This window comes from Strigops habroptila, chromosome 14 (assembly GCF_004027225.2).
Source record: "Strigops habroptila isolate Jane chromosome 14, bStrHab1.2.pri, whole genome shotgun sequence".
Lineage (NCBI taxonomy): Eukaryota > Metazoa > Chordata > Aves > Psittaciformes > Psittacidae > Strigops > Strigops habroptila.
This window is the reverse complement of record NC_044290.2, coordinates 11,497,680-11,521,588: the sequence shown is the minus strand read 5'-3', so window position 1 is coordinate 11,521,588 and position 23,909 is coordinate 11,497,680. Positions and strand designations below refer to the sequence as shown.

Below are 23,909 nucleotides of genomic sequence, written 5' to 3'. Positions count from 1 at the left end.
GGCTGTGGGATGGAGGAGGGATGGAGCGTTAGGTTAAACCTGGGGGCTGCGGTGTCTTTTCTGGGTGGCACCAGGCAGCAGCGTGGCACCATGGTCGTGCCCAGCACGTGCCGCTGCAGCCCAGTGTCCATGCAGGCCCCCGGCCCGGCAGCGGGGACCAAAGGCGACCTGTTTGTCCCCATGGTGAGGACAGTGATGTGGGTCTGTTCTGCAGGCACCAGGCGCTGGAGATGGGCACCCAGCAGTGCTCAAACACAGGATCCATCTCTTGCTGCCTGAGCGTTTGCTTCCAGCGCTCGGGCCGTGTCTGGCTCTGCTGGATGACGAGCAGCATTCCCGGTGGGAGGGGGTTAACCCAGCTCCTGGCCAGCCCCTGGTGCTCCTGAGGAGATGCGGACCAGCTGCTCTGCCCCGGAGCTGGGGCTGGAGGAGAAGCAGATGTCGGTGCAGAGGCAATTACAGGGATGTGCTGGGGCCGGGGCTGCACCACCAATCCTGCTGCAAATTGGCAGCAGATGTGGGCAGCTTCTCCCTCTAAAAGCAGCGCTCGGGGCTGCTGCAGGGGCTGGCTTTGCTCTGGCTTGGAGGGGAGGAGGGTTTCTGAGTGCTGCTGGGGCCCAGGCTGGCCGCAGTGACCCGCAGAGCGTGGTGCTCCCCTGGGGGACCTCTGCTTTCCTTGGGTAGCCCCATCGCCAGCCCCTTTGCAGCCCTAGGGGTGCCTCTTGCCAGAGCAGGGGTGATGCAGGAGCTGGTGGCTGGTGTGGAGAAGATCAGCTTTGATTTGGAGGCTGATGTGGAGCAGCAGCGAGGAGCTCAGCCCCTGCCCTGCCCGGGTATGGACAGTAAGTTGGGGACAGGGTCCTTGGAGGGTGTTGGGGTTCTCCTCCTTGCTGGTGCTTCTTGTCCTGCCTGGGGCCAGGCTGGCTCTGGGCATTGCTTCCTTAGGGACGCATCCAGCTCAGTGCTGTGCGGGGCTGTTGGGGAGGGGGCTGAAATGCTTCTGGCCTCGATGGCACGGTGGTCCCAGCTCTGGGGCTGGTGGGTGAAGCTCTCCCTGCTCTGCTTTCCCCACAGAGCTGGGGGCAGCCTTCTGCACCTTCTTCCACCAAGGGCTGTGCACCAAGGGTGAGTGCTGGGGTGGGACCACCATTGCCTTGCAAGACCCTGGGGACACCAGGATGGGCCCCTTTTCACTCCCAGACCAGCCCATGTCCATGGCAGGTTGCTCCATGGCCTTATAACCGGTGGGTTGACAGGTTTTGCCCCAAATGCTAACGCTGTTCAGAGTCCATCATCCTCCCACCCCTTTGGCACTGGGGAGGGCTTGAGCCCCTCCAGGGCCATCAGACTTTGTCAGTTCCTTGGGGACCAAGCCCTGTGCACCCAGTGGGTGCTGCACATCTCCCCATCCAGGAAAGCTCCTGCTGGGATGCCCCAAGCCGGGAGGTGCGGGACGGGGGGTTCCTGGGTGCAGGCAGGGCTGGAGCAATGGGTGCTGCGGGGCACGGGGAGGTGTGACAGCGGGTGCATGGGGTGGCCAGGCGTGTGCTGCCCCTTCCAGCACGGCGGTGGGGTGAGGACCGTGGTGTGCAAGCACTGGCTGCGCGGGCTCTGCACCAAGGGCGACGGCTGCGGCTTCCTGCACGAGTACGACCAGACCAAGGTGCCCGAGTGCTATTTCTACTCCAAGTTCGGTAGGTGCAGGAGCCTCTCCCTCCCCAGCACCCATGTCCCGCAGGCCTGGCCTCCAGCAAGTGCTTGATGCCACCTCCTGTCTGTGGGAAGAAACGCCTTAGAGCCTGGGTGCTCCTGGGGCACCTCAGGTCCTTCCTCCAGCCCATCCCTGGGTGATTTCCATTGCATTCGATTGAGTGTTGTCCCACCCCTTGCTCCTGCAGGCGAATGCAGCAACCAGGACTGTCCCTTCCTGCACATTGATGCCAGCACCAAGGGCTGTCCCTGGTACGACCGTGGCTTCTGCAGGCAGGGTGAGCTGCAGGATGGGTGCTGGGGGCTGCCTGTGTCCCCTACCCACCTAAATGGGAACCTCTCCTGTGTGCGGCAGGTCCCCTGTGCAAGTACAGGCACACGCGGAGGGTGATGTGTGCCAACTACCTTGTTGGCTTCTGCCCAGAAGGACCCAACTGTGAATTCATGCAGTAAGTACTGGGCAGGCTGGGGGGGAAAAGCCACCCCTTTGGGGCTGCAGAGGTGGCCGTGGCCCCCGCAGTGTCTGGGTCAAGGACAAGGGTGCTTTGGGTCCTTGGTTGAACTAACTGAACCCCTCTGGTCTCTCTCCATGTCCAATCCGAGCTGGTGACCGAATGGTTTGCAGGAGGTGGGGCAGGGGATGCCCCAGTCCCCATGGGAAGCCATGGAGGGATCTGGGGGTACCACTTGCCATGTCCCAAGGAATAACTGCCTCTTCTATCCCTCTCCAGCCTCAAGGCTGGGCTGATGACGAGCAGCACGGATCCATCCAAGGTGATGCAGAGAAGTCCTTTTCTCCTGTATGTCTGCCCACGAGGGCGATGCAGAGCTGCCCCTGCCCCACAACTCTTGCTCCCCTTACTTCTGCTCCAGCTCTCGGCAGCCGCTGCCCCACAAGCTCCCACAACTGCCCCATTCCCCGCAGGGAGCTGGCTGTCCTTGGGGGCTGGTACAGCTGGACCTGGGTGCCAGCAAGGAGAGTGGATGCAAGGATGCGCTGCCCATGGAGCCCCCTCTAGCAGTCACTGGCACTACCCAGCACCCAGCAGTGCAGCCATGGGACACCAGTATCTGCCCCCCAGGCACACAGACCCTGTGTGAACAAGGCACTGGCTTAAAGGTGAGTGTTTTAGGGAGTGGGAGCAATGGTTCACCTTGGAGGGAGGGTGAAGCTCTGTGGCAAGGGGCAGCACGTGGTGTGGGGGCTCCCACAGCACTCTTGAAACAGCTCCTATGCCTTGAGGTGTTTGTCTTCTCCCTGCGCTGTGCTTCTTGGTCCTGGGGCATGAACCAGAGGGGAAAGGAGACTGTGCTTGGGTTGAAATAACCTGGCTGGAAGTGAGGGGACTGTTGTGGTAATGAACACTTGGCTTGCAGTAAGCCCCTTGCCTCCCTCTGGGTTGAGGCTTGTTGCAGTTGGGGGTCTTAGGATGCTCTTTGCAGGTGAGAGCTGTGCTGGAACAAGGCACGGCTGCATTAGCCCACTCATTGGGAAACCACGTGAGAATGAACATGTGGTAACATGGCACTGGGTTGATCCAGCACAAACCTGGTGCCTGCCTCTCCCTGTGCCCCCAGTGCAGGCAGAAAGGTCACTGTGCCTGTAACGGTGGGAAGACTCCGCTGGAAATCCTGCTGGGGAAGTGACTCGAGTGCTCCAGCATGGACATGGAAGGAGGACACAGCAGAGCAGGATGGAGCCAGCGAGACAGCTGCTGGACTAGAAAAGCCAGTTGGGTTTGGTCTTGCCCAGCACCAGCTCCCACAGCTCTTTGCACAAGCAGCAGAGAGATCACAATGTCCTTAATCCAGCTCAAGCTGGGCTCCTCACAGCTGCCCTGTGCCCTCCTGTGCAGGCAGCCACAGCTTTGATGGGGTGTGGGACCGGCTCCTGGGGGGCCCTGGCAGATGAGGGTGTGGGGATGCCGGTCCCCTGGGAAGGGGGTAAAAGCACCACCTTTGAGAACACACAGTACCAAGCGGGAAAGGCAAAATCACACAAGCTTTTATTGCTGGTGAGAGGGAGGGAGGGAGGGAGCGAGTGGTGAAACCCCCCCGGCACAGCACAACTGCACCACGCTCTGAATAAAGAGTTTTGGATTCCTTCTAACTTGGCTTCTGTTTTTTACCCTTCATGCCTGTAGCATGACCAACCCTTTTCCAGACATGTTTGGCAATGGCAGGCTACAACTAGCACTCTGCTAACTGTCCTCGTCTGTCTGGTGCAGACACGGCTTTGCCCTTTGGGCACAACAGCTAAGCCAATGGATTGTTTTCTTCCCTTCCTCCAGAAATAGGGAGCTGTGGTGTGAGTGCTGCTGCTCTCAGGGCTTCTCCCTTCCCTCAGAGCCTGGCAGTCCCAGCAGTGCTGTGCTGACAGTGAAGCAGGGCTGGGGGGCTCTTTGTGGAAGGGCCCTGCAGGAACCCCCCTTTTCCTGCTGAACCCCATAGGGTAAGTAAAAGATAGGCTCTAACTTAAAGGGAACAGTTATTCTGGGTGAAGCCCACCCTGCCACAACCTATCACAAACCTTCTATCACTCAGACTACAACATACATGTCCATTCATCTATAGTAGCAGCCCAGGTCCGGGAGTTGTCCTGTGCCTGGTGTCCCAAAGCAAGAGATTTAGGCTTCTGCAGACTCCAGGAGCTCTGCTGCACCCTGACCTCCCAGGGTGGCTCTAATGCTTTCTTCTTTCAGTACTAAAAGCTGCCTGCAGCGACCGCAAGCACTGTCAGCATCAGCTCTGCCTCCAGGGAGGCAACTGAAAAGCAGCCCCTCTGCAATGAAAGCACCCATCTCTGACCTCTGCTGATTTGAGTCCCTGCTGGGACACTGGTCTGAGCTCTTCTGCTGCCTCCCAGTGAGGGATTCCTGACACTCCCTGGGTGCTGTTCCAGTGGCTTCAGTGGTATTTACGCCAGCGATAACACTCTGGAAATACAAGGATGGGGAGGAAACAACAGGACAGTGTTTGTTAGCACAGTGCTCTGGGACTGCAGGAGTGCAAATCCTGCAGGGGAAACTACACACACCCCTGTAAATCCCTTCTTGGTTATGAGTAAATCCAGGGAATGGGCGCTTAGTGTTGGAACATCCCTTCCTTCTGCTATGTGCAGGGTTTAAAAGTGCTCCTCATGGTTCCTGCAGCTCTCCAGGGAGAAGCTGTGAATCAGCAACTGTTTCCACCACCTTTAATAGCTGATTCCTCTGCCCACCTAAGCCAGGCCAGAATATTGCTCTCTGAGCTCTGATATTAATCTTAACTGTGAAGTAATTAAACTATTTCAGAGCTTGAATTAACATGAATGACAAAAACTTTTCTGCTGCTGCAAAAGTGAGAATTCCTGAAATAAGACAGGTACCAAGAAGGGAATCTTACTGATGTGCTGATAGTTCCAGGCATAGCTGAGGAGGCAGTACCCAGCCAGCAGCATGGAGACCCCGGCTGGTCCACCCTTCTTCACGTTGATGTATTTGTTGTAGTAGCTGTTCCAGGCTGTTGGAACAGAAATGTGAGGGTCAGATCATGTGCAGCTCTTAATTGTTCACTGGTTTCCACGTAATTTCCCAAAGCCAAATGGCTGAGTCTGGTTATTTACTTCTATTATAGATCCAGGCTGGCCCCTTGGAGCGAGCTGCAGTGAGTAAATGGGGTAAGTGGAATAGTTCTGCCCCAGGGGCAGGAATCCAGCCTCACCTCTCTGTGCTCCTCCAAGCAGCCCATGGAGGGAGAAGTCACGGGTGGTCACCCACAGGGGCAGCTCCCCCAGCCTCACATCCATCAGGCGCCTTTCCAAGAGGGGACCTGTGCAAAGAGAGCGGTCAGAGGCAGGGACATGGGGGACTGAGTGCTCAGGGAGGGAGAAGGAATCATCTCTCCCACAAAGTGAGCTGGCTTCACCAGCCCAAACATGCGAAAGCCTGACTCAAAGCTGAATGTAACCCTTTGGCTTTGCAGGCTGGAGGGTTAGACAGTTCAACTTCCATGAACCATTCCTGGATCCCTTTCTAGACAAGCCCAGCACTTCCCACCCCTCCTCTCCCAATCACATCAGACAGTTGAGCCTGACAGTGAAGGAAACCTCATCAGCAGAGACTTTTGCTTCTCACGTTACCTTGCTGCCCCTGTGAGAAATTGCCCGTTGGTGTCTTTGTTGTGATCCCCACATCCTCATGGAAAGGCTTCCCTGGAAAAACACTCAGCCCATCGTAATTAGGACGTAATGCTGGAAACCACTCCAAGCCCAGGGCCCCTGCCTGCGTGCTCCCACCAGGGGCCTGGGGCAGGCAGATGGGATGCCTTTGGAAGGTGTGGAGCATGGGCTGGTGCAGCGCCAGCTCAGCATCCCTCCTTGCCTTCAGGATGGGCTCAGACACCATCTGCTCCTTGCTCTCCCTCGGCTTTTGCGTGCTGCTTAGGTAATTTTTGGATGTCTCTTCGCTGTGACCTCTGAGAGCCTCCGCCGCTGACAGATGGAGGTTCTTGCTATGCAAAGCAGAAAGAGGGGCTTTATGCTCCACACCAACTTCTAGGAGCACCCGCTTCTCTTCCACCACGGTTCTCCCTGTTCCCTCCTGCTGAACAAGCTCACTGGGGCCGCTGCTGCTGCTGCCTCCGGGGGCATCTTCAACTACACCTGGTTTTGTTGCCTTTAAACTGCCTTTTCCTCCCTTCGAGCCCGCAGACGCCTTCCCCCCAGCTCCAGCGCTGCGCGGCCCCGCCTGCGAGCTCCCGGCACCGCTTGTCCCGTCGGGCGCTGCCCGCTGCGCTCCGCGCCCCCCGGCCGAGGCTGCGGGGCCGCTCTCCCCGCGGACCACGCGGGCGCGGTGCCTCTCGATCACTATTTCCACGCCACGTCCCAGGTCTCCGGGTACATCCTTCACCTCCTCGGGCAGCACATCCAGCGCCCTCGCCAACTCCTCCACCGCGGCCTCCACCTTCCGCTCCGCGACGGCCCCTCCGCTCTGCCCGGCCGCCGCCGCCGCCTCCTTCTTCTTCTTCTTCTTCCCCTCCTCGCTGGGGCCGGGCGGCTTCTTACCGCTCTTACCGGTGCCGCCGGCGGCTGCGCTCGGCGCCGCTTTGCAGTAGGGGAGGTGGGAGCGGAGCCGCTTGAAGGGCTTGTGGCAGTGCGGGCAGCGCTCCTGCCCCGCGGGGGCCGAAGCCATGGTGCCCCCCGCTCCGGTTACCGGAGGGTCGGAGCCTCCATCAGGCGTCGCCGCCGCCACCTCCGGTGGGGGCCTGCGCCTGGCGCCGCGCGCCCGCTGTGACGCCACACGGCGGGGGGCGTGTCCGCGGCGCGGAAGGGGCTGCGCATGCGCAGGAGGCGGCGGACGCCGGAAGCGGCGGTTGGGGAGCCGGGGCGGGGGACGCCTCGCCTCAGCGGTGCGCGGCGGGCAGGGCCCGGGCCGCGCTCCCGCCCTCCCGTCCCGTCCCGTCCCGTCCCGTCCCGTCCCGTCCCGTCCCGTCCCGTCCCGTCCCGTCCCCGCACAGCACAGCCCGGCCCGCCATGAGCTGCCGGCAGCCGCTGCCGAGCGAGCGGGGAGCGAGGCAGAGGTGAGGCGGAGGTGGTGGCGGTGGTGGTGGTGGCGGCGGTGGTGGTGGTGGTGGTGGTGCGGGGGGGGGGGGCGGATGTGGGTACCGGGGGAGGCGGGCGGCGGTGCATTGAGCTGCGAAAGGGATGAGGGGGGGATATGGGGGGAGCGGCCGCCTGAGCGCCAGAAGGGGTTAAACGGGAGCTGGGGGGGGTGAATGCGAAAGGGAAGCCCTCCCGGGGGAGTTGGCTGCGGTTGGGAGGGCAAAGGGGTGTAGGGAGTGCGGGGGCCTCGGGGGGTGGTGGGGAACGGGAGGAGGCCGGTCCTGTTTGGGGGGGGGAGAAACAGGAGGGGGTGTGGAGCGAGCGGGAACCGGCCCCCCTGTGGCAGGGCTGGCCGGGGGGGGCGGGGGTGTGAAGGAAAGGAGGGATCTGGAGGCGATGGAAGTGTGGAGCGAGGCGGGGAGGCCGATGGGCTGTGGTGGGCAGCGGCTGCGGGTGCTGCGGGCACCCCGGGCTGGGGAGGGAGGAGGCAGCTCCCGCGCTGTAGGCGTGGAGCAAACACTGGCAGCTGAGGCTGCGGCAGGAGCTTGTCTGTAAGAAAAGATGCGGTTATAAATACCTCACTCGAGGCTGTTTTGACTCATTGGAGTGTGTATTAAATTTTAGGCGCTAAAACGGCTCCATCTTATGTTTTGGGTAGTGCCGCGATGTATGACGGGTCTTGGTTGATCTGCGGTGTTTGTACAGTGAGAAACATCATCTGGTGTTAGGATGGAAACACTGTGGATGCTGAGGGGTGTTGCTTTGCAGGAGTTCTGGGTCACTGTTGTTGATCAGCAGCGTTGTTGTCATGAGAGGATGGCAAACACATGGGAAAACAGGGAAGGAATTTCTTCTGTGAGGTGTTTTCTGACAAAACTCTCTTTCCACGTGGAAAATAATGTCGCAACTTGACTGCAGATGCTGTCAGAGTGGAGAGACTAAAGTCACCCCAGGCGCTAACTGCAGGCTCATGCAGGCAAGGCGAATGTAACCGGGTATTTCTTGAGAGTGTGGTCACTGCTGCTCTTCCAGGTGCTGTTCTCAGCCTGTCAGATGTCATTCGGAGTCTCAGACTTATTTTTGGATGTGACTGAGTACTGAGAGCAGTCACAAGGCTGAGAATTGTCAAGTGGGTTTATTTAGGAGGCTGCTCAGCACTGGGTTTAATGGCAGGTGTGAGTCCCTTGAACTGATAGCAAACATCAGCCTGGCTGCTCTGAGAGAAACGTGATCATTTGCTCTCTGTTCTGCAGACATCAGCTGAGAGACTATGAAAGTCCACATATTTTGTGAGCTGCCTTCAGAGAACAAAGCAGAAGGTGTATGAATAAGCTTATAATGCTTTTTTTCTCCTTTCCCCCTGAACATTCTTCAGGAAGAGGAGGCGGAATGGCAGTGAAGATGATGGTCACGTTCCCCAGACAAAGCGTAGTACCAGGAATACTGTCCTTCAGGACTCTTGGGACACTGAGGTGAGAGCCTTCTCGGGCAAATCCGGTTCCCTCTGATGCTGAAGTTAAATAACAGTTGGAATACTCTGTAAAACTGTATTCGTGGAGAGTAGTTGATGAAAACCCTTTGTGTGTGTGAGCTCCTGAGGCTCAACTCTGTGACTGACTTGAGAGGTTGAAATCTGTAAAGCGTGGTTTGGAAATCAGCGTTTTCCAGGGAATCTGGTTATCTGGGGCCTGAATATTGCTGTTAACGTGTTTCAAACACTGATTCATAGCACCCAAGTGAAGACACAAGAAAAGCATTTGCTGCCACTGCTGGTTTTGCTCTCTGAAAGGAGGTGTGACGTACCCAGCACCGAGGAGGTGGCTGGGGTGGATGCCTGTGTGTGCTCACTTGGCCTGGCCATCCGCTCTTCCAACTCTGCAGTTACTTACAGCAGCATGATTCTTTGTGGTAGAAGGGCAAAAAGCATTCCGAGTCGTGCTGGTTGCAGTAGTTCTTATCTGGGGGTTAAAAATGCTCTGCTAGAGCTCATCAGTTCAAGCAGGACTTGCTTGTTCACAGCTAAAACACTCAAACTGTTGGTTTCTGCTTGTGTTTGCTGTGATCTTTTGCTGGACGTGGGCTGGATTGTCTCTTTTTCTCTCACTGCTCTCATGTCAGGTGTTCTGGGATGGTGCATTTGCTATTTATGAGCTTGCTTTTTATATAAAATGCTGATTTCCAAACTGCTGCCAGATTTCCTGAGTTGTTGCCTGTATTAATCATCCGAAACATCACTGTGTGCATTTCTCATTAGCAACGTGGTTCTGTTGCAAAATGCTCATGAAGGAGAGTGTGTGGAGCAGAGGCTCCCTCCAGGCTTGCGTTAACAAAATGAATTTCTTGCAAGGTTTTTGAAATATCCCTGTAGATTTTTGTGCAGCCTTTTCCCTACAGATTGACTGTAACGAGTCATTATGAACTGTTGTACTTACATTGAAGTATTAACTATACTATGCAGAAAATGGTGTATGCATAATGGAAATAGCTATATACCTTTGAGCAGTGTATCTTTTATCATAGGAAAATGGTTTCGAATGTATATTCACATTTAAAATGATACAAAGCTCTGTATCCCACCATTCCTTTTGTGAGGAAGACTTAACCCCATACACCTTTACAAGTAGCTGGTGGGACAGTCACTGGCACTGTGTGCTAAATGCTCCAAGAGCCAAGATATTCATCATGAAGGAATTCGTTGTGATGAAAACTGTTCCTGGTTCCTGTATTGCTGTTTAGGCAGCGGTAGAACTTGCTGGGATGAGGTTGTTCTGCTTCTCGGGTATAACGGGTAGAACCATCCGTAGCTGCTCTGCCATCTGACACTGACTCACTTGTCCAACAGGTTAAACACCTCTCCGTGTGTAGAGTAGTTAATGGCTTTGTGGCGGGAGGAGGAAGAATTTAGTGTGGAACAAGGGATTGGAGTAGGAGTAATGAAATTAAGACTATCAGGAAAAGCCTTTCATGGTGAGTGGCAGAAGCACCTTTGCTTGTCCTATAAACACTTGGCGTTTGAGTGGGCAAAGCCTCTGAAATGCAGAGCTGGCAATAAATAGCCTGGTAGTAGCCCCACAGGAATGGGTGACCTTAACTGTGTCCGGAAGGGCTGCTCTGTTTGGGTGTCTGCAGCAACCAGCATGGGCATGGCCCGCCTGCCCCACCACCCCAGGGCAGTGCCCAGCCTAACACCAGGCTCCAGCTTCCTGCATGCACTTGCCTTGTGGAAGTCTGTTTTTAACACATTAAACCCCCGTGTGCAGGCGAGGAGAAGCTCTCACTGTTGATGCTGAACACAGGTTTCAATGTTCCCTTTCTCCAGGGAGCAAAACTCACCATGTTGCCTTCTCATGAATAGAGCTTGTTTTATTTTGGCTGCTTTTCTTGCCCTGTAGGATCAGCGCATTGAGCATGCCCAGACATTCAAGCCACGAGATTAAATCAGTGTTAGTTGAACGTCTCTTTAAGGACTTCCTGTGCCAGATGGGGACATTCTTGTGCTTACAGCACACAAGTGCTTCCGATTGGTGGCACTTTGGAATCCTTGGCCATTTGTATTACTTTTGTTTAGTTTCCTGATACTTTGCCTTTAGCAAAGACAGCTCTTGGTGATTAAAACTCGTCACAGGCTTTGGGATATTGAGCTAGGAGAGAAAGCGTGTGTGGAGGAGCAGTTTGTAACTTCAAAGAGCAGAGCAGAGAAGTGCTTTTCATCTGGGAGCATACCCACACCTGCTATTGTGAAACATGAGCTGAAGTACTGATTCCTTCTGCTTCCCTTCGATTGGAAGTTGACTGTTTTACAGAGTGTGGTTTGCTTGAGAACATAAAGCTCAGTGTGAAATGAGACAGCAAGATACTGGAACCGCACTTGGATTTGTCAGGATCTCTTCCCATTTGATTTTTATGTCTTGCTCTTCGTAGCTGACAGCAGTATGTGTGAGATGAAGGGAGATGTTTCTCTTCATGGCAGTTCAAACAGGGGCTGTTGTGTGGTGTTATCCCTCAGTCCCTCCCTTTGAGCCTTGCTGCTCACATCAGCTGGATTCCTTCACATGAGCTAGACTGTCCCTTCACCCAGGGGAGATGGGATCCTTCACTCTGCCTTTTACAGGAGGGAAGCTGAGGTTCTCTTCCATCTCTATCAAGATTGCTCTTGGCACATTGCTGTGATGAAGTGCATCTCCTGGAACAAACCACCCTTCAGTGACAGCAACCCTGAGGATGACAGTAAACCTCAGCTCAGCCTGTGAACACGGTGAAACCCTGCACTAGAACTAGAGCAGACGTTAAACATTAGCGAGGCAGAGCCTTTGCCACCACATTTTGCTTCCTGCTCAGCCTGTCCCCTGTTTACCAGGAGGTCAGCTCTGGTGTGTTCCCTGGTGCTTGGTTATACACTCAACAAAAGCTCTTCCTTGCTGGGTGTGTGTTGGGTCAGGCACTTGTAGTGGATCCTCTGAGGGGCTGCCACAGGAGAACCCACAACCCAGGGAATCACCAATGCAAAGCCCTTTGCTCTGATTTTCCCAGGGAAGGAAGGGAGGCTGCAGTGTTCTGGCTAACTCCCTTCCTGAATAACTGCTGTAAAACCTGCTCTCTTGTGGTTCCTCTTCGTTGTTCTGACCCATGACAGGATTCCCCAGTGCTCAGCACCGTGTTACGGGGAGAGATCGCTGACACACAGCAGCGCCGCTGCTCCCACCACGCAGGGTTTGTCTCTGCCACTCCACAGTGTGGTCTCAACACGACTGAGATCTTGAATTCAAACTCAAGCCAGATAACACCTCTGTTAAACTCATCTTGAAAGATCTGGAGAGCAGCAGGGCCTCAATGGCTGAAGTTCCTGTCACAGTGAGATGCTACGTCACAGATCACGTTAATAGATTTAACAGGACGTTTGTTTGGAAGTGATTTAAAACTTCTGTAGCTACTCAGTGTGATGTTAAGAGGGGCTCATGAGTCAGGTAAACCTCAAAGATGCCCTTTTGATGCTTAAAGTACTTATAAAGCTTCATCGGGCTCCTTCCCTTTGCCCTTTTGCCTTGTTTCATTGTGTAGATGCCTGTCATTGCTGACATGATGACTATAAGGATTCTTTTTTTGTCTAATTGTAGTCCAAATGCGTTACAGAATGTGCTCCACAGCCTGGGGAAATGGTAGGTCCTCGACATGGTCTGGGCAATAAATGGGCTTCACTGTGCTAGTGAACTTTTGCATTAGAGAAATGGAAATAAAGAGGGTTTGACAAAGCAGAGCTGTCAACAGCCTTAGGTGTAGGAAGCACGTCCCAGGACACGATCTTGGCTTTAAAAAGATGAGAGATGCATAAAATAATCATCACTAACTGCTCTAAAACGTTTGTTGAGATGTGAAACTTTAGCAGTCAGTATTACCAGGTTCTCATTTCCATTTTTACCTTGATTTTCAGAAGGTGGCTGTAACGAAAAACAGTAAGGAACAGAGACTAAAAGGCAACAAAGTGTCCTGTGCGGTGGGTTTCTCTCCAAGGCTGCTGTGACTTGTCCAGCGCAACAGCATTGCATTCAGTACCTGTGCTTCTGTGCAAAAGGGGATGGTTTAGCAAGCACCATGTCCTGGCTTCTCTCTGTCCTTCTGGTGGTCTCTCCCTCTCTAGTGTTAGCAGCATTAGGAAGAGGAGCTGGTTGCTCGCGTGCTTACATCTGCTGCTTCCTCAAGAACCACTTCACCCGTGTGTTGCTGTCTTCTCCTTGCTGGAGCAAGCCTGGGTGCTGTTGTCTTGCTTGCTGCACTGCCACAGAACTGAAGCATTTTTGGTGCTTAGCAAAGCAAGGACATTCAGAGGGTTGGATTGTCATGATGTGGAACCCGTGCCCTGGCGTTTCCAGTGGCACTGGGATGTGATCCACCCCAAATCCTCAGTCAGTGCCTTCCTGGGCCGTTCTCACTGCCCATTGACAGACATGGCGGGTGCTGTTTGCACCATCCTTCAGATTTACTCTGCAGTGAGGCCGTCTGGATGTGGTGCTGACTCTTAAGTGACTGTAGACATCTTCAAATTGGTCTTCCTCTGCTGTGGCCACCAAGCTTTGACTTCTGTGGTTTTAGTTTAATACTTACAAAAACGGGGAGGGGGGTTTAGCTGCTGTCACTTCTGCTGGCTGCTTTGATGCATTTACTTCTTCTGGGATGGTGGTGTAGCCATTCTCTCATTCTTAAGCACCTAAATATTTGCAGTGTTGTCCTGAACAGCCGATCACACAGTAATGAAACATTTCAGCTGTAACTAATGGAACCTTTCATTAGCAGCCCTTAAAACAGTGGAAGCCAAAGAGTTTTATGTCTTTGAAACACTGAAAATGATGGTTAAGGCTCTTCCAGTCATTACCATGAAGTGTAATGCTGGCAAATGAGCCCTGTCCTCTCTGAGAGCTAAATCCTGACTTCTCTTTTCTGCATGTGGAAGTTCTTGATGCTCTTCTGCTGTCCTGTCAAGTAAATCATTATGGAAGACTACGAGTTGACACTGCTGTCCCAGTGCTTACCTGGGAGTAGTTGTGTGTATGCCAAGGTGTTCAAAGACTTAAAATGGGAATTGTGCTGCCTTTAACAGCCTCTTGCTTTGGATGCTTCAGATTTCGTTTTAGAAACATTGACTTGTAGGAAAATGCTTTGCATGGTGCTTACCTGAAGTGTCTGCTAGAAGAGAAGAGCACAGCTCTCCCCTGCCCTGTCTGCCTTCACCGCCACCTGCAGCTCAGCAGGAACGTGCTTTATTTCCCAACTCTCGGATGAACTCAGCAAACTTCACTAGTGCTAACGTGGGTCACGGGGGCAGAGCTGGTGGGTCTAACGCTGAAAGATGAAATCCAGTGCACCAGAGGTCAGTGAACCTCTGGGGGAAGGTTTGCTCATCCCTTCAGCCCTGCAGAGCTTTCCATGTGTTGGCAGTATCGGAAGCGATGAATGCCAAGAAAGCACTTGGTGGATTTATGTCAGTCCATCAGGCTGAACGTGAGCCTGAAAATCTGGAAGGGAGGGCCTGCCTGTAAAGACGGTTTGCTTATCTAAGGTGTTTTGTTATGGACAGGAGAGAAAACGGTGTGATTTTGCCATTAACCTTCTCTTTGTCTCAGTCCTCCAGCAGCGATAGCGGCAGCAGCAGCAGCAGCTGTAGTAGCAGTAGCATCAACAGCCCTGACAGAGCGTGCGGTGCAGAAACCAGCCTAAACCCCGTCATTGCGGGATCCAGCCCTGTCTCCTCTCAGTCCTTCCATGAGCAGTCTGCACTAAGCCAAGGTCCTTACTTCCACATCAACCAGATCCTGAAGGAGGCACACTTCCACAGCTTACAGAGCCGGGGACGCCTTCCCACATGATGAACCAGCAGCTCCCTGCCTTCTGTGAAGGGACAGCACTGTGTAGATTTGATATTTCAACTCAAAAAGTTTGTTAAAAATGGAATTGCACAAAATGCCTGTTGCCTTTTCAGTCTATATTTGAAATAACAGGTTAACAGGGAATTGTTTACTTGTGGTTTGCTGCACTATTGCAATGCAAAAGGGGCTTTGAAGCAATTTTTATAGGATTCTTTTTTGGGGTGGTTCTAAAGTACTTGTCAAGAGGAGACTTGAGGAATCCACATTTGTGTTATAGGATTGCAAAATGTCCAATTCCAATCGACTGCCTAATCTGTTTGTTAGCAATTTGTTGCTTTCTGTAAAGTTCTTTCAAGCGTTCATCTTCAGTTTTATAAGTCTTTTTTAATTTCAATAAACTAGTAAAAAATTTATTTGGCAACATAATTCCTTTGAGCATTGAGAGTTACGGAGGCAGGAAGAACAGGCGCTGTCACTGGAATCCCTTAGGACTGCTCCAGTGGCAAACTTCCCACCTAGCTCAGTGCAGGGTGAGCTTCATCTGGATTGAGCTTTACTGCTGCAGTACTGAAATGTGAAACTAGAAGCAGGATTTAGAAGCAGGAAGGTTCAGGCAGCTGGAGCTGTAGTGCCAGCCGCCTGCTGGGTTCATACTGGAGCAGACTGGTGGTGCCCGATGGCAAGAGGAGACTGATGTTGCTCCAGTGCCCATTTCTAGCTGTGAAATGTTTTGTTTTCTGTTACAGTGTGTAGGTTGTTTGGGTTTTTTTTTTCCTTTAATTTGATTTTAAGGCTAGCAACTTCCAAGGAATAGGAGATGGAAGAGTAGCTGCACCTCTGTTCCAGCAGCCAGAGGGCATGGACGTCCCTGACCTGCGCCGGGTTCACGTGGCACGCTGTGACCTGGCTAAGGACAGAATCTACTCCTCTTCTGACAGCACCAGCAGAGGTGGCCCCGGTCCCTGCCAAGGGGGGAGAACGATCTCAGTGAAGACAGACACACAGCCAGATGGTTTAGTTTTTACTGGGTCACTTGGTCATGCCAGAAAGCCAGCCCAGCTTGAAGAGAGAAGGTGCCGCCGTGTCTTCCTCCTCGGTTACAAGCTGCCTGAACAAAGAGCCAGGGCGCGACGCCTCGTCTTCTGCTCTTGTGAGTACAGGAGGTGGAGCCTGTTGGTTCGTAAAACAAAAGCATCTGTAACTATTACAGCATACCTCTGCGTTCTCCCTGCCCTCAGCTGCAGCAGCTGCAAGGAGGTATGGACTGCAGAACAGCTCTTCCCAGGCAACGGGAGCTTGACCCACAACCGAAGCGGTGCCACTCCTGGTGGTGAGTGACAGACTGTTCTGAGCAGCAGAAGCACAGCATCTGGCTGTTGTTAGCAACAGGTGACTCTTTTGATGTCATTCAAAGCGGACTTTCACCTCTCCAAAACCATTTGAGCGTAAAAGAAGGAGCAAGCATCTGTCAGGGGTTGACAGAAGCGTGGCTACCACCGAACACACGTGTGCCACCACTGCAGGTGAGGGGAGTGGTAGGAGCGAGCACACACCACTGCACGCTTCTACACTCTACTCCAGCTGAGGTGCAAGAGGTAAAGAATACCTTTAGTGTGAAGCTTTGGGCTTTCACACAGCCTTCATGCTATGTCTGGTCCTTCGTGGTCTGAATAATGGAGAACAAGAGTTGCAGAGTGAACATCAGCATCTCCAGTACCACTCTGCTCTGTAAACCAGACCTTTTCTGTCCCCCTTGGAGGGACATCACCACAGATGGATTATTGTGTTAGTAATAGCTAAAGGAAAGAGATCACTAATTACTGCTTCCTGTAGCAGTGAGGTATTCCTTGGCTCTCGAGCCTCAGCATAGAGAACACCATCTAAGCAGATGTTTTAAATGTAGCAACGTTACAGTTGTCTACTGCTAAAACTCAGAAACAGGACAACACAAAGCCTTTGCAAGAGAAGCAAGCCACTCTGCTCACACAGGCTTCAATACCCAAGCCAGGCTTCGTCAGGAGTTAGAGGTCAGCATCCCACTGGAAAGGAGTTCAGATAATTAGCTTGTATCCTTCAACAGTTCTTGCAGCCATCTTTAAATGAACTGTCTTTTATGCAGTGACCACAAAATGCCTCATCCCTGCATTTTCATGGTGGTTATTGCTTATGTTTTACCACAGAGCAGCAGGCCCCCAAAATACAGGGGCCATCAGGTTGGGGTTTTGAGGGTCGGGGGAAACCCAACCCATCTCGTGCTGTGTTGCTGCACTGGTTCTCTCGTTTTACCGAAAATAAAGATCAGGTTAAACATGAACTGTTTGGCTACTCTCTTCTTTCCCTGCAAGCCCTAGTGTTGGTGGGTACAGCTCCACTCACTGACCTGAACTCTCTCTGTGCTCCTGGAAGCAGACTTGCCCTTCCGCGAGCTCGACATACTCAGCGGCAGAAGTCCAAATCTTAAAAGAGATGGAAGAAAGAAATGTGGCCAGTCAGAGGGAAGCAGCAATTCCAGACATCCCGCTTCCCAAAAGGACACAGGAATGCCTTACCTGATCTGGCTGGATGCTAATGGCAAGATGTTGTGTTGCTCCTGGGAGCTGAGCGCGCCGCTCCTGCTCGTGTACTGGTTCTCCGTCCCCGTCAGCAAGCCAAAGAGAACCTAGGAGGCACGAAGGGGCTGTCTGCGTTTGGGAGCAGCTGAGCACACTGGTGAGCACGCTGCTTGGGTTGGGTTTAAGTTTGAACGCAGTGTCTCCCTTCCCTCTCTAACTCTTGCTTTTAATTGGCGCTGCTTTTTATCACCGTAGGTTAGTTCTAGGCCTGTTTCAGCACTACTTAACCCGATTAGAGCCCCAGTGAATCCCGTTAGATAAAGTTCAGCCAACTCCTCTTATCTTCAGCTGGCATTAAATACTCTTCCCATTTCTGCTTAAGTGCTTGCAGTTATCTTTAGGCATTAAGCAGTTCATGGAGCTGCCCCAGCTGCCCTTCAAGTATGTGTTTTGCTTCCTGGTCCCTCCCTTTGCCTTGAACTCACGGAGGTTCGCTGAACCAGGCGATTCAGGTTGCTGTTCAAGTGTGGGGTGAAAACATCCAAGTCAAACGGATCTATGTGTCCCTCCAGGAAGTCTGTCACCTTCTCTATCCTGTGAGCAGAGCAGAGGAGCCCTGTCAGAGGTTACATCCCAGCACTGCCTGCTGAGGCCACAGAGCGGTTTCACAGCGAGGGACTTGCCCCTAAGAGGTGACTGAGCAAAACGGGAATTACTCAGCAGAACAGCTGAAGTTTCCAGCTATTACACAACCTACAACATCTGCTCTTGCAGAGGAACCTCCTCCTTGTAGCACGTCTCAGAGAGAGATGCCTCAGTTCTCAAGACTGGAGCATACACGAGGTTTTAACTGTATGGACACGCTGTGTGTGTGTGAGGCCACCATCTCTGAGCTCTCAGATGTGGAATCCCAGCCCTCCTCCTATATCTTGAGGATGAGCATCCTCCTGGGACTGATAAAGCTGCTGGTTTAAATCTTTTTAGGGCCCCAGAAGCTCCTGCTGGTACCTGAACCCCAGAACTGCCCCGCACCTGGCGTCGTGCTTGATCCTGCTGGGTTTTGCTTCCTCACTCTTCGCCGTCAAGATGATGCTCAGGTACCGCAGATCGTAGAGTAGCTGCAGAGCTCTGTTCTGGGTCATGGGGAAGGTGCCTGCTTTCTGCAAATAGGACAGTCGGGAACAAGGTTCTTCACTCACACAGAAGGTGTCAAAGGACTGCTTCAGTGAAACGCTTGGAAACACCAACGCCAAGCACCAACCAACCTAACAACCGCTCTGAGCACTCTGGAGTCTCATCCCTTTCTGCCTCGTTTCTGGGGGAGGCAGGGGACGACTGTTCTCACCTTTTCCAACTCTCACAGGCAGACATTTTCCATCCCGAGGGCTGATCCTACTCACGTACCTTCTCCTGCTTCTCCTCCATAAGCTTTTCATAGGCAGCAAGCACTTGTGCCATGCAGGTCCTCAGCAGCTCCTGCAAGGTGACTTTCGGAAGAGTGTGGCCGCCGACCCGGTTCACCTCTTGGCACAGGCTGAAGAGGAGGCACTGCACGTACCAGGAGGGCTGTGGAAGAAAACTCTGTTATTTTCATGTGATCTGTAACCTATGTTAGCTTTACTTTAGCAGCTTCCTGCTTCTGTGGATAAACCAGGCCTAAGCCCTTCTTCAGCTCAGTTTTACAGGATCTGGGCCAATGTTATTCATTTGAATATACTGCAGCAACTCTCTAATTTCCTTCTTCTGTCCTCAGGAGGTATCTCAAAGAGCAAGTAAGAGCACTGGAGAGTATTTTGCTGTGCTCACAACACCAAGCAAACTCCAAGCAGGTCAGCACCATTAGACACAGTGTTGGTTTTGGAGACTTTTCTCCTCCCAGCGGACTGTTTCTGGGTGTTTACCATGAGGCTGTACCTCGTACCTGCACAGGCAGCCGGATCTTGGATGTTACGGTGTTTCCAGACTCGGTCTCCTCCTGAATTTCAATTTCATCCCAGCTGGTGGCTGCGGCCAGGACAGAGCCTGCTGTGTCCAGCAGCAACGTGCGGGTAAAGCACTCAACGAGGCCCTAGAGCACAAAACACAAAGCACACAGTCAGAGGACAGACAGCTCCAACAGGAGCACCAAGGAACACTCCTGCCTGCAGAGAGGCTTATCTCCCGCAGCCCCCCCCGCCTCCCAAAATCAGTCTTACAGAGACCATCCCACGAGATGCCACCTCTTCTCCCCACAAGTTGACTGAGCAGTGTGGCAGCAGCACAGCGAGCTCTGAGGAGCAGCAGCGCTGACCACAGGGAGCTGAGCGAGCGAAACCCACGCAAGAAGCAGCAGTGAGGAGTGGAACAGCTCCTTACTTTGGTGACAGCCGAGCTCCAGATCTGGTAAGCAAACAGGCTCTGCTGCAGGAGCTCTGCCTTCACCCCCTGCCACTTGGCCTGCACGGGGCTCACTTCCTGGGCTTTCCCCTTTCCCAGCTTCTTGGTGGAGCGGGTTTCCTTCAGCGCCACCTCCGTGCTGCCCGCCCGGCCCAGGACACACTGCTTCAGGTGAGGGCACAGCTCGGTCAGGGACCGGCAGAGCCTGGCCATGAAGAGGACAGCATTGAGCCTGGCATCACTGGGAGCATCCGCCTGCCCCCCCAGCAGGCTCTGGGTGCTCTGGAGCTCCTCACGCACACAGCCCAGTACATGGTGGATGCAGGCGACGCAGCGGTCACGGAGCAGCCCCTCCACTGTGCCAGCGTCAGCGTAGCGGTCGAAGGCAGAGCGTGGCTGCACCGCGGGAGCAGCCTCCTTGGCCGAGGAGTCCATGGGAAGGTAGGACAGGAGATCATCCAACCTGGCCTTCAGCTTGGCGTCCAGAGCCGAGCAGAAGCTCTGCACGCACGGCGTGAGCGCCTGCGCCTTCATGGACAGGCCGCTCTTGGTGAAGTGGCCGCGGTTTGCCACGCTGACCCAAGCGGCGTCGCAGGGCAGGTCGCTGGAGCTCTCTGACCACAGGAACAGGGCCACGTTGTGTTCAAACTGGAGCTGCTTGCTCGGGGCAGAGGTGCTGGGTTGGACTTCAAGTTCCTGCAAGGCTACGGTGAGAAGCTGTTTGGAGCTGCTTGAGATGGAGTCAAACGCTTCTTTGGTCAGTGTCTGGAACAGAAGCAGGAGGAAGAGGAAACCAAAAGCACTTTTACGTGTGCCTTCTGCCACTTAGCACTTGAAATACACACTAAGAGGCAGCAGTGGACAAGAAGAGGGGGCACAGAGCAAGGCTCCCCCTGAATTGCCACCCACCTCCAGCCTGTCCAGGAATAGCTGCTGCAGCAGGTCCTCCCAGAGGGAAGCCGGCTTGTCCAGGAGGCGATGGCACAGCACATCCCAGTGCTGGCTCACGGACTCGCTCGTGAGCAGCTCCCACACGGCATCCCGAATCCCTGCGAGGCCTTTCATGCTCTTCACATACACCAGCAGGTTGCTGACGCCTGCCCTGATGTCCTCACTGCACCTGAAGGACACGTTTTGCTTCAGTCTGACTTGCTCAGGCACAGCCCCCGGGGAAGGCAGGAGAGAACACGAGCTACACTGAAGTGGTGGAGTCCTTAAAGCTGTTGGTAAGAGGCTTTGCCTGCAGAATCACTTGTGGGGCTGAGGGAAGCTCTCGGGGAGGCAGCTGCACCCCAGATCCCACGCTGGGGTCCCAAAGGAAAGCCACAGGCCCATGAGCAGGAACACTGGCAGCAGGGAGGGCTGGTGGGGCTCTGGGAAGGGTTGCAGGGACACATCCCACGGCCAGCCAACACACACGGGGGGCTGCAGCTGAGGCAGGGACCAGCTGGCTCCACCACATAATGACACAGGACTAACGAGGCTGTTAATGAGGCTGTGAGGGGCAGGCAGGGCTGCAGGTGCCTTCCCCACAGGGCAAGGCAAGGTGGGGTGGAGCTGGCAGCTCTATAAAGGCTGGTTGGCTGCCTCCTGCAGTCTAAGGAAGGGTGGCAAGGAGGAAGGAGGTGTTGGATCAAGAGCCAAGTGAGCCAGGTAAGAGATTTCCTTCTCATTCACTCTGTGCCTGTTTGCTGGTGGCTATAGCAGAATAAAGCAGCTCTAGACAGATATCTTTGTGCAGCTCAGGTGGTTTGTTATGTCAGTGTTACAGCCTGGCTGTTAGGATGGAGCTGTGCTGCCTCTGGCTGTTTAACTGCAGGGAAAAGGGAATGCTGGGCAAGCAGCCTGGCTGGAATAAGGGAGGATATAAATGAGCTTGGGTTTGCTTTGTGCTGCTGCTGTGTGGTGCCTGGGAGAGCCCTGCGAGGGGGATGCTGCCACACTCACATGGTGATCCACTTCTGCAGTGTCTCTCTGAGGTAGTCCTGGCTAATGGGGTGTGCCAGGGTCCGCAGGGCTGGCTGGAACTCCACCACGGACTCCGGGAGGTACCTGAACCAGCTGCTCAGCTTCACCTCCTCCTCCAGAACCCCCCCTTTCCCTGCAGGCAGACAGGCAGGACATCAGCTCAGCACGGGGGCAGCCTCCTGCCTGCGAGGTGAGGCTGAACATAGAGCTGCCCGTGCACTCACCTGATGGGTGCTGGCCTGTGGTGCTCTCCAGGGTGGAGAAGAGCAAGCCACAAGGCAGGGCTGGATCCGGTGGCATCCCTTCGGGCATGGTGTAGAAGAGAGCATGGGCCTGGTACAGGGTTGTGGTTAGCAGCTCCATCAGTGAGCATACCTGAGCTTTTATACCTGCGCCTGCAAAGAAATGCCTTTCAGCCGAGGCAGCCCCTCCAGGAGAGGTGTGAACAGCCCTGTGGTTCTAGTGAGACCTTCAGGGAAGGGCTGGAGGGCAAAAGACCCCTCCCCAGTACAGATAAGCTTAGCTCAAGACCCTCAGCACTGTTAATTTTCGTAGCATTTTGCTGCTGGACAAAGTGCTGTCAGCCACATCACTACAGCACCACGACACGGCTGTGTCTGCACCATAGTGAGCTTCACAGGATGAACCCACCCGCTCTTCTGTGGGGCGAGAGGGAGATGAGGTGAAGGGGTTTAAACAGGAGGCAGCGCACTCGTACTGACCGTGGTGTGGCTGGTTGAGGAGCTGCTGAATGGCCAGCTTCCTGGCCAGGAGGAAGTCCGCCAGGGCCTGGCGCGGAGAGCTGTCCTCCAGCAGCATGATGGCACACAGGGCTTCTGCCACCGCCTGGTCCGACACGGTCTGGCTCTTCAGCAGGGACTTGCTCTCCTGCAGGATGGTGGATCTGGTGAGGGAATGAGGCGGACAGTCAGTGGTCTGGGTGCTGGACCATGATGTTCAGGTGTGGTTATGTGACTGGGAGAGGTGTGAGAGCCCTTGGTTCTGTGTTCATAGAACCACAGACTGGTTTGGGCTGGAAGGGACCTTAAAGCTCCTCCAGCTCCAACCCCCTGCCACGGGCAGGGACACCTTCCACTAGAGCAGGTTGCTCCAAGCCCCTGTGTCCAACCTGGCCTTGAACACAGCCAGGGATGGGGCATCCCTCCGGGTGACCGGCTCCAGCATCCCGCCACCCTTCTCCCCGCAGCCCACCTGAGGTGGCTGGCGGCGGCCACTTGCCGCAGCAGGATGGGGAAGCGGGCGAGGACCGGGCTGCTGCGGGCTCGGGGCGCATCGAGCTGGAGCTGGCGGCGGAGATGAGCCCCGAGCAGATGGAGCCGGGCTGCGGGCAGGTACCGGCCGCCCTCCACGGCGCCCCACACCTTCTCGGGCACGTCCAGCAGCAGCTTCAGCTGCGCCGCCGCCCGGTAGAAGCTCTCCTGAGCCGGCGGCCGAGCCTGGAGGAAGGAGAAGAAAGGGTCAAGGGGACGCTCCGGTGCCGCCCCGCCGCAGCCCTTCGCCCCTATCCCCTCACCGGTGCGGCGGGGCCGGGCCGGGCCGCTCCGCCGCGCTGCAGGCCCCGCACGGCGCCCAGGAGGCGCTCGGCGCTGAGGCGCATCTCGGCGATGGTGTCGGCCGCCTCGATGAGGTCGCGGTACCGCTCTCCCACCATCTGCCGCAGCTCCTCCCGCTTCTGCTCGATGCCGGCGCGGAGCCGCCGCTCCACCGCCCGCAGCTCGGCCGCCGTGTGCGCCTCGAACAGGGCCTCGGCCTCCCCGCCCCGAGCCGCCATGGCTGCGCCGACAGCAACTGCGCCGCCGCTGACGGGGAAGGGGAGGGCGCTGTGCCGGGGCGGGGCGCCGCCATGTTTGTGCAGGGCAGAGCCGCGCTGTTGCCATGGCGACGCGGTGATGGAGAAAGCACAGATTGAACTGGGATTTATTTGGTGTTTGTTTATTTATTGCCCGTTTCCCGGGGAATGGGAAGGTCTTTGTGTCCGTCCCCCCACCCCAACCCCTCGGTGGCTCTGCCCCGGGAGGGGACCGCTCGCCGCGGCCCGGCAGCGCTAGAGGGAGACAACGGGACAGCGGAGGAGCGGCGGGGGCTGGCCCGAGCATCGCGTCCCCGCCAGGCGGGACCGTGTCTGTGCATCACAGAGTGGTTTGGGCTAAAGGGACCTTAAAGCTCCTCCAGTTCCAAGCCCCTCCACGGGCAGGGACACCTTCCACTAGAGCAGGTTGCTCCAAGCCCCTGTGTCCAACCTGGCCTTGAACACTGCCAGGGATGGGGCAGCCACAGCTTCTCTGGGCACCCTGTGCCAGCGCCTCAGCACCCTCACAGGGAAGAGCTTCTGCCTAAGAGCTC

The 23,909-nt window shown here is 55.0% G+C and overlaps 4 protein-coding genes across 8 annotated transcripts; 2 read left to right on the top strand and 2 right to left on the bottom strand.

The window, feature by feature from the left end:
* The first annotated feature begins 739 nt into the window (after positions 1-739).
* CPSF4L (cleavage and polyadenylation specific factor 4 like) lies at positions 740-3,357 on the top strand. Its single transcript, XM_030506600.1, has 8 exons — positions 740-842; positions 1,075-1,125; positions 1,542-1,694; positions 1,899-1,988; positions 2,066-2,159; positions 2,442-2,484; positions 2,636-2,830; positions 3,289-3,357. Exons 1-8 carry the CDS (start codon positions 740-742, stop codon positions 3,355-3,357), a joined length of 798 nt encoding a protein of 265 aa, XP_030362460.1.
* A 335-nt stretch (positions 3,358-3,692) lies between these two features.
* On the bottom strand, positions 3,693-6,975 carry C14H17orf80 (chromosome 14 C17orf80 homolog). The gene is made up of 4 exons (XM_030506093.1): positions 5,831-6,975; positions 5,413-5,520; positions 5,095-5,211; positions 3,693-4,646 (listed from the first exon to the last, which is right to left on the bottom strand). Exons 1-4 carry the CDS (start codon positions 6,879-6,881, stop codon positions 4,618-4,620), a joined length of 1,305 nt encoding a protein of 434 aa, XP_030361953.1. The 5' UTR covers positions 6,882-6,975; the 3' UTR covers positions 3,693-4,617.
* A 140-nt stretch (positions 6,976-7,115) lies between these two features.
* FAM104A (family with sequence similarity 104 member A) lies at positions 7,116-16,963 on the top strand. Of its 5 annotated transcripts, none has more exons than XM_030506097.1 (5): positions 7,116-7,141; positions 7,198-7,269; positions 8,667-8,763; positions 12,720-12,782; positions 14,407-15,062. In XM_030506097.1, the coding sequence occupies exons 2-5, from the start codon at positions 7,223-7,225 to the stop codon at positions 14,647-14,649; spliced, it is 450 nt and encodes a 149-aa protein (XP_030361957.1). In that variant the 5' UTR covers positions 7,116-7,141; positions 7,198-7,222; the 3' UTR covers positions 14,650-15,062. The 5 variants fall into 5 exon arrangements, with proteins under 5 accessions (XP_030361957.1, XP_030361961.1, XP_030361956.1 ...); XM_030506101.1 differs by lacking the exon at positions 7,116-7,141 and adding an exon at positions 12,406-12,447 and having other exon boundaries at positions 7,153-7,269; XM_030506096.1 differs by lacking the exon at positions 7,116-7,141 and having other exon boundaries at positions 7,155-7,269.
* On the bottom strand, positions 15,656-23,341 carry COG1 (component of oligomeric golgi complex 1). Its single transcript, XM_030506092.1, is given in 16 exon segments — positions 15,656-15,819; positions 17,030-17,105; positions 17,199-17,308; positions 17,687-17,795; positions 18,234-18,361; positions 18,606-18,767; positions 19,123-19,269; positions 19,557-20,342; positions 20,487-20,697; positions 21,525-21,678; positions 21,770-21,940; positions 22,268-22,449; positions 22,758-22,798; positions 22,800-22,981; positions 22,984-23,002; positions 23,080-23,341. Coding segments are annotated over 16 exon segments (2,877 nt in total). The 5' UTR covers positions 23,338-23,341; the 3' UTR covers positions 15,656-15,678.
* Positions 23,342-23,909: the final 568 nt, after the last annotated feature.

Excerpts from the sequence above, each read along its gene's own strand:
- CPSF4L (XM_030506600.1), top strand. The coding sequence starts at position 740 with ATGCAGGAGCTGGTGGCTGGTGTGGAGAAGATCAGCTTTGATTTGGAG. Across the intron at positions 843-1,074 it reads GCCCTGCCCGGGTATGGACA|AGCTGGGGGCAGCCTTCTGC; the intron begins GTAAGTTGGGGA and ends CTTTCCCCACAG. Across the intron at positions 2,160-2,441 it reads CCCAACTGTGAATTCATGCA|CCTCAAGGCTGGGCTGATGA; the intron begins GTAAGTACTGGG and ends ATCCCTCTCCAG.
- FAM104A (XM_030506101.1), top strand. The coding sequence starts at position 7,223 with ATGAGCTGCCGGCAGCCGCTGCCGAGCGAGCGGGGAGCGAGGCAGAG. Across the intron at positions 8,764-12,405 it reads AGGACTCTTGGGACACTGAG|TCCAAATGCGTTACAGAATG; the intron begins GTGAGAGCCTTC and ends GTCTAATTGTAG. Across the intron at positions 12,783-14,406 it reads GCAACAAAGTGTCCTGTGCG|TCCTCCAGCAGCGATAGCGG; the intron begins GTGGGTTTCTCT and ends TCTTTGTCTCAG.
- C14H17orf80 (XM_030506093.1), bottom strand. The coding sequence starts at position 6,881 with ATGGCTTCGGCCCCCGCGGGGCAGGAGCGCTGCCCGCACTGCCACAAG. Across the intron at positions 5,212-5,412 it reads GCTTGGAGGAGCACAGAGAG|CCTGGAACAGCTACTACAAC; the intron begins GTGAGGCTGGAT and ends CTGTTCCAACAG. Across the intron at positions 4,647-5,094 it reads CTGGAACTATCAGCACATCA|AGTGTTATCGCTGGCGTAAA; the intron begins GTAAGATTCCCT and ends TTGTATTTCCAG.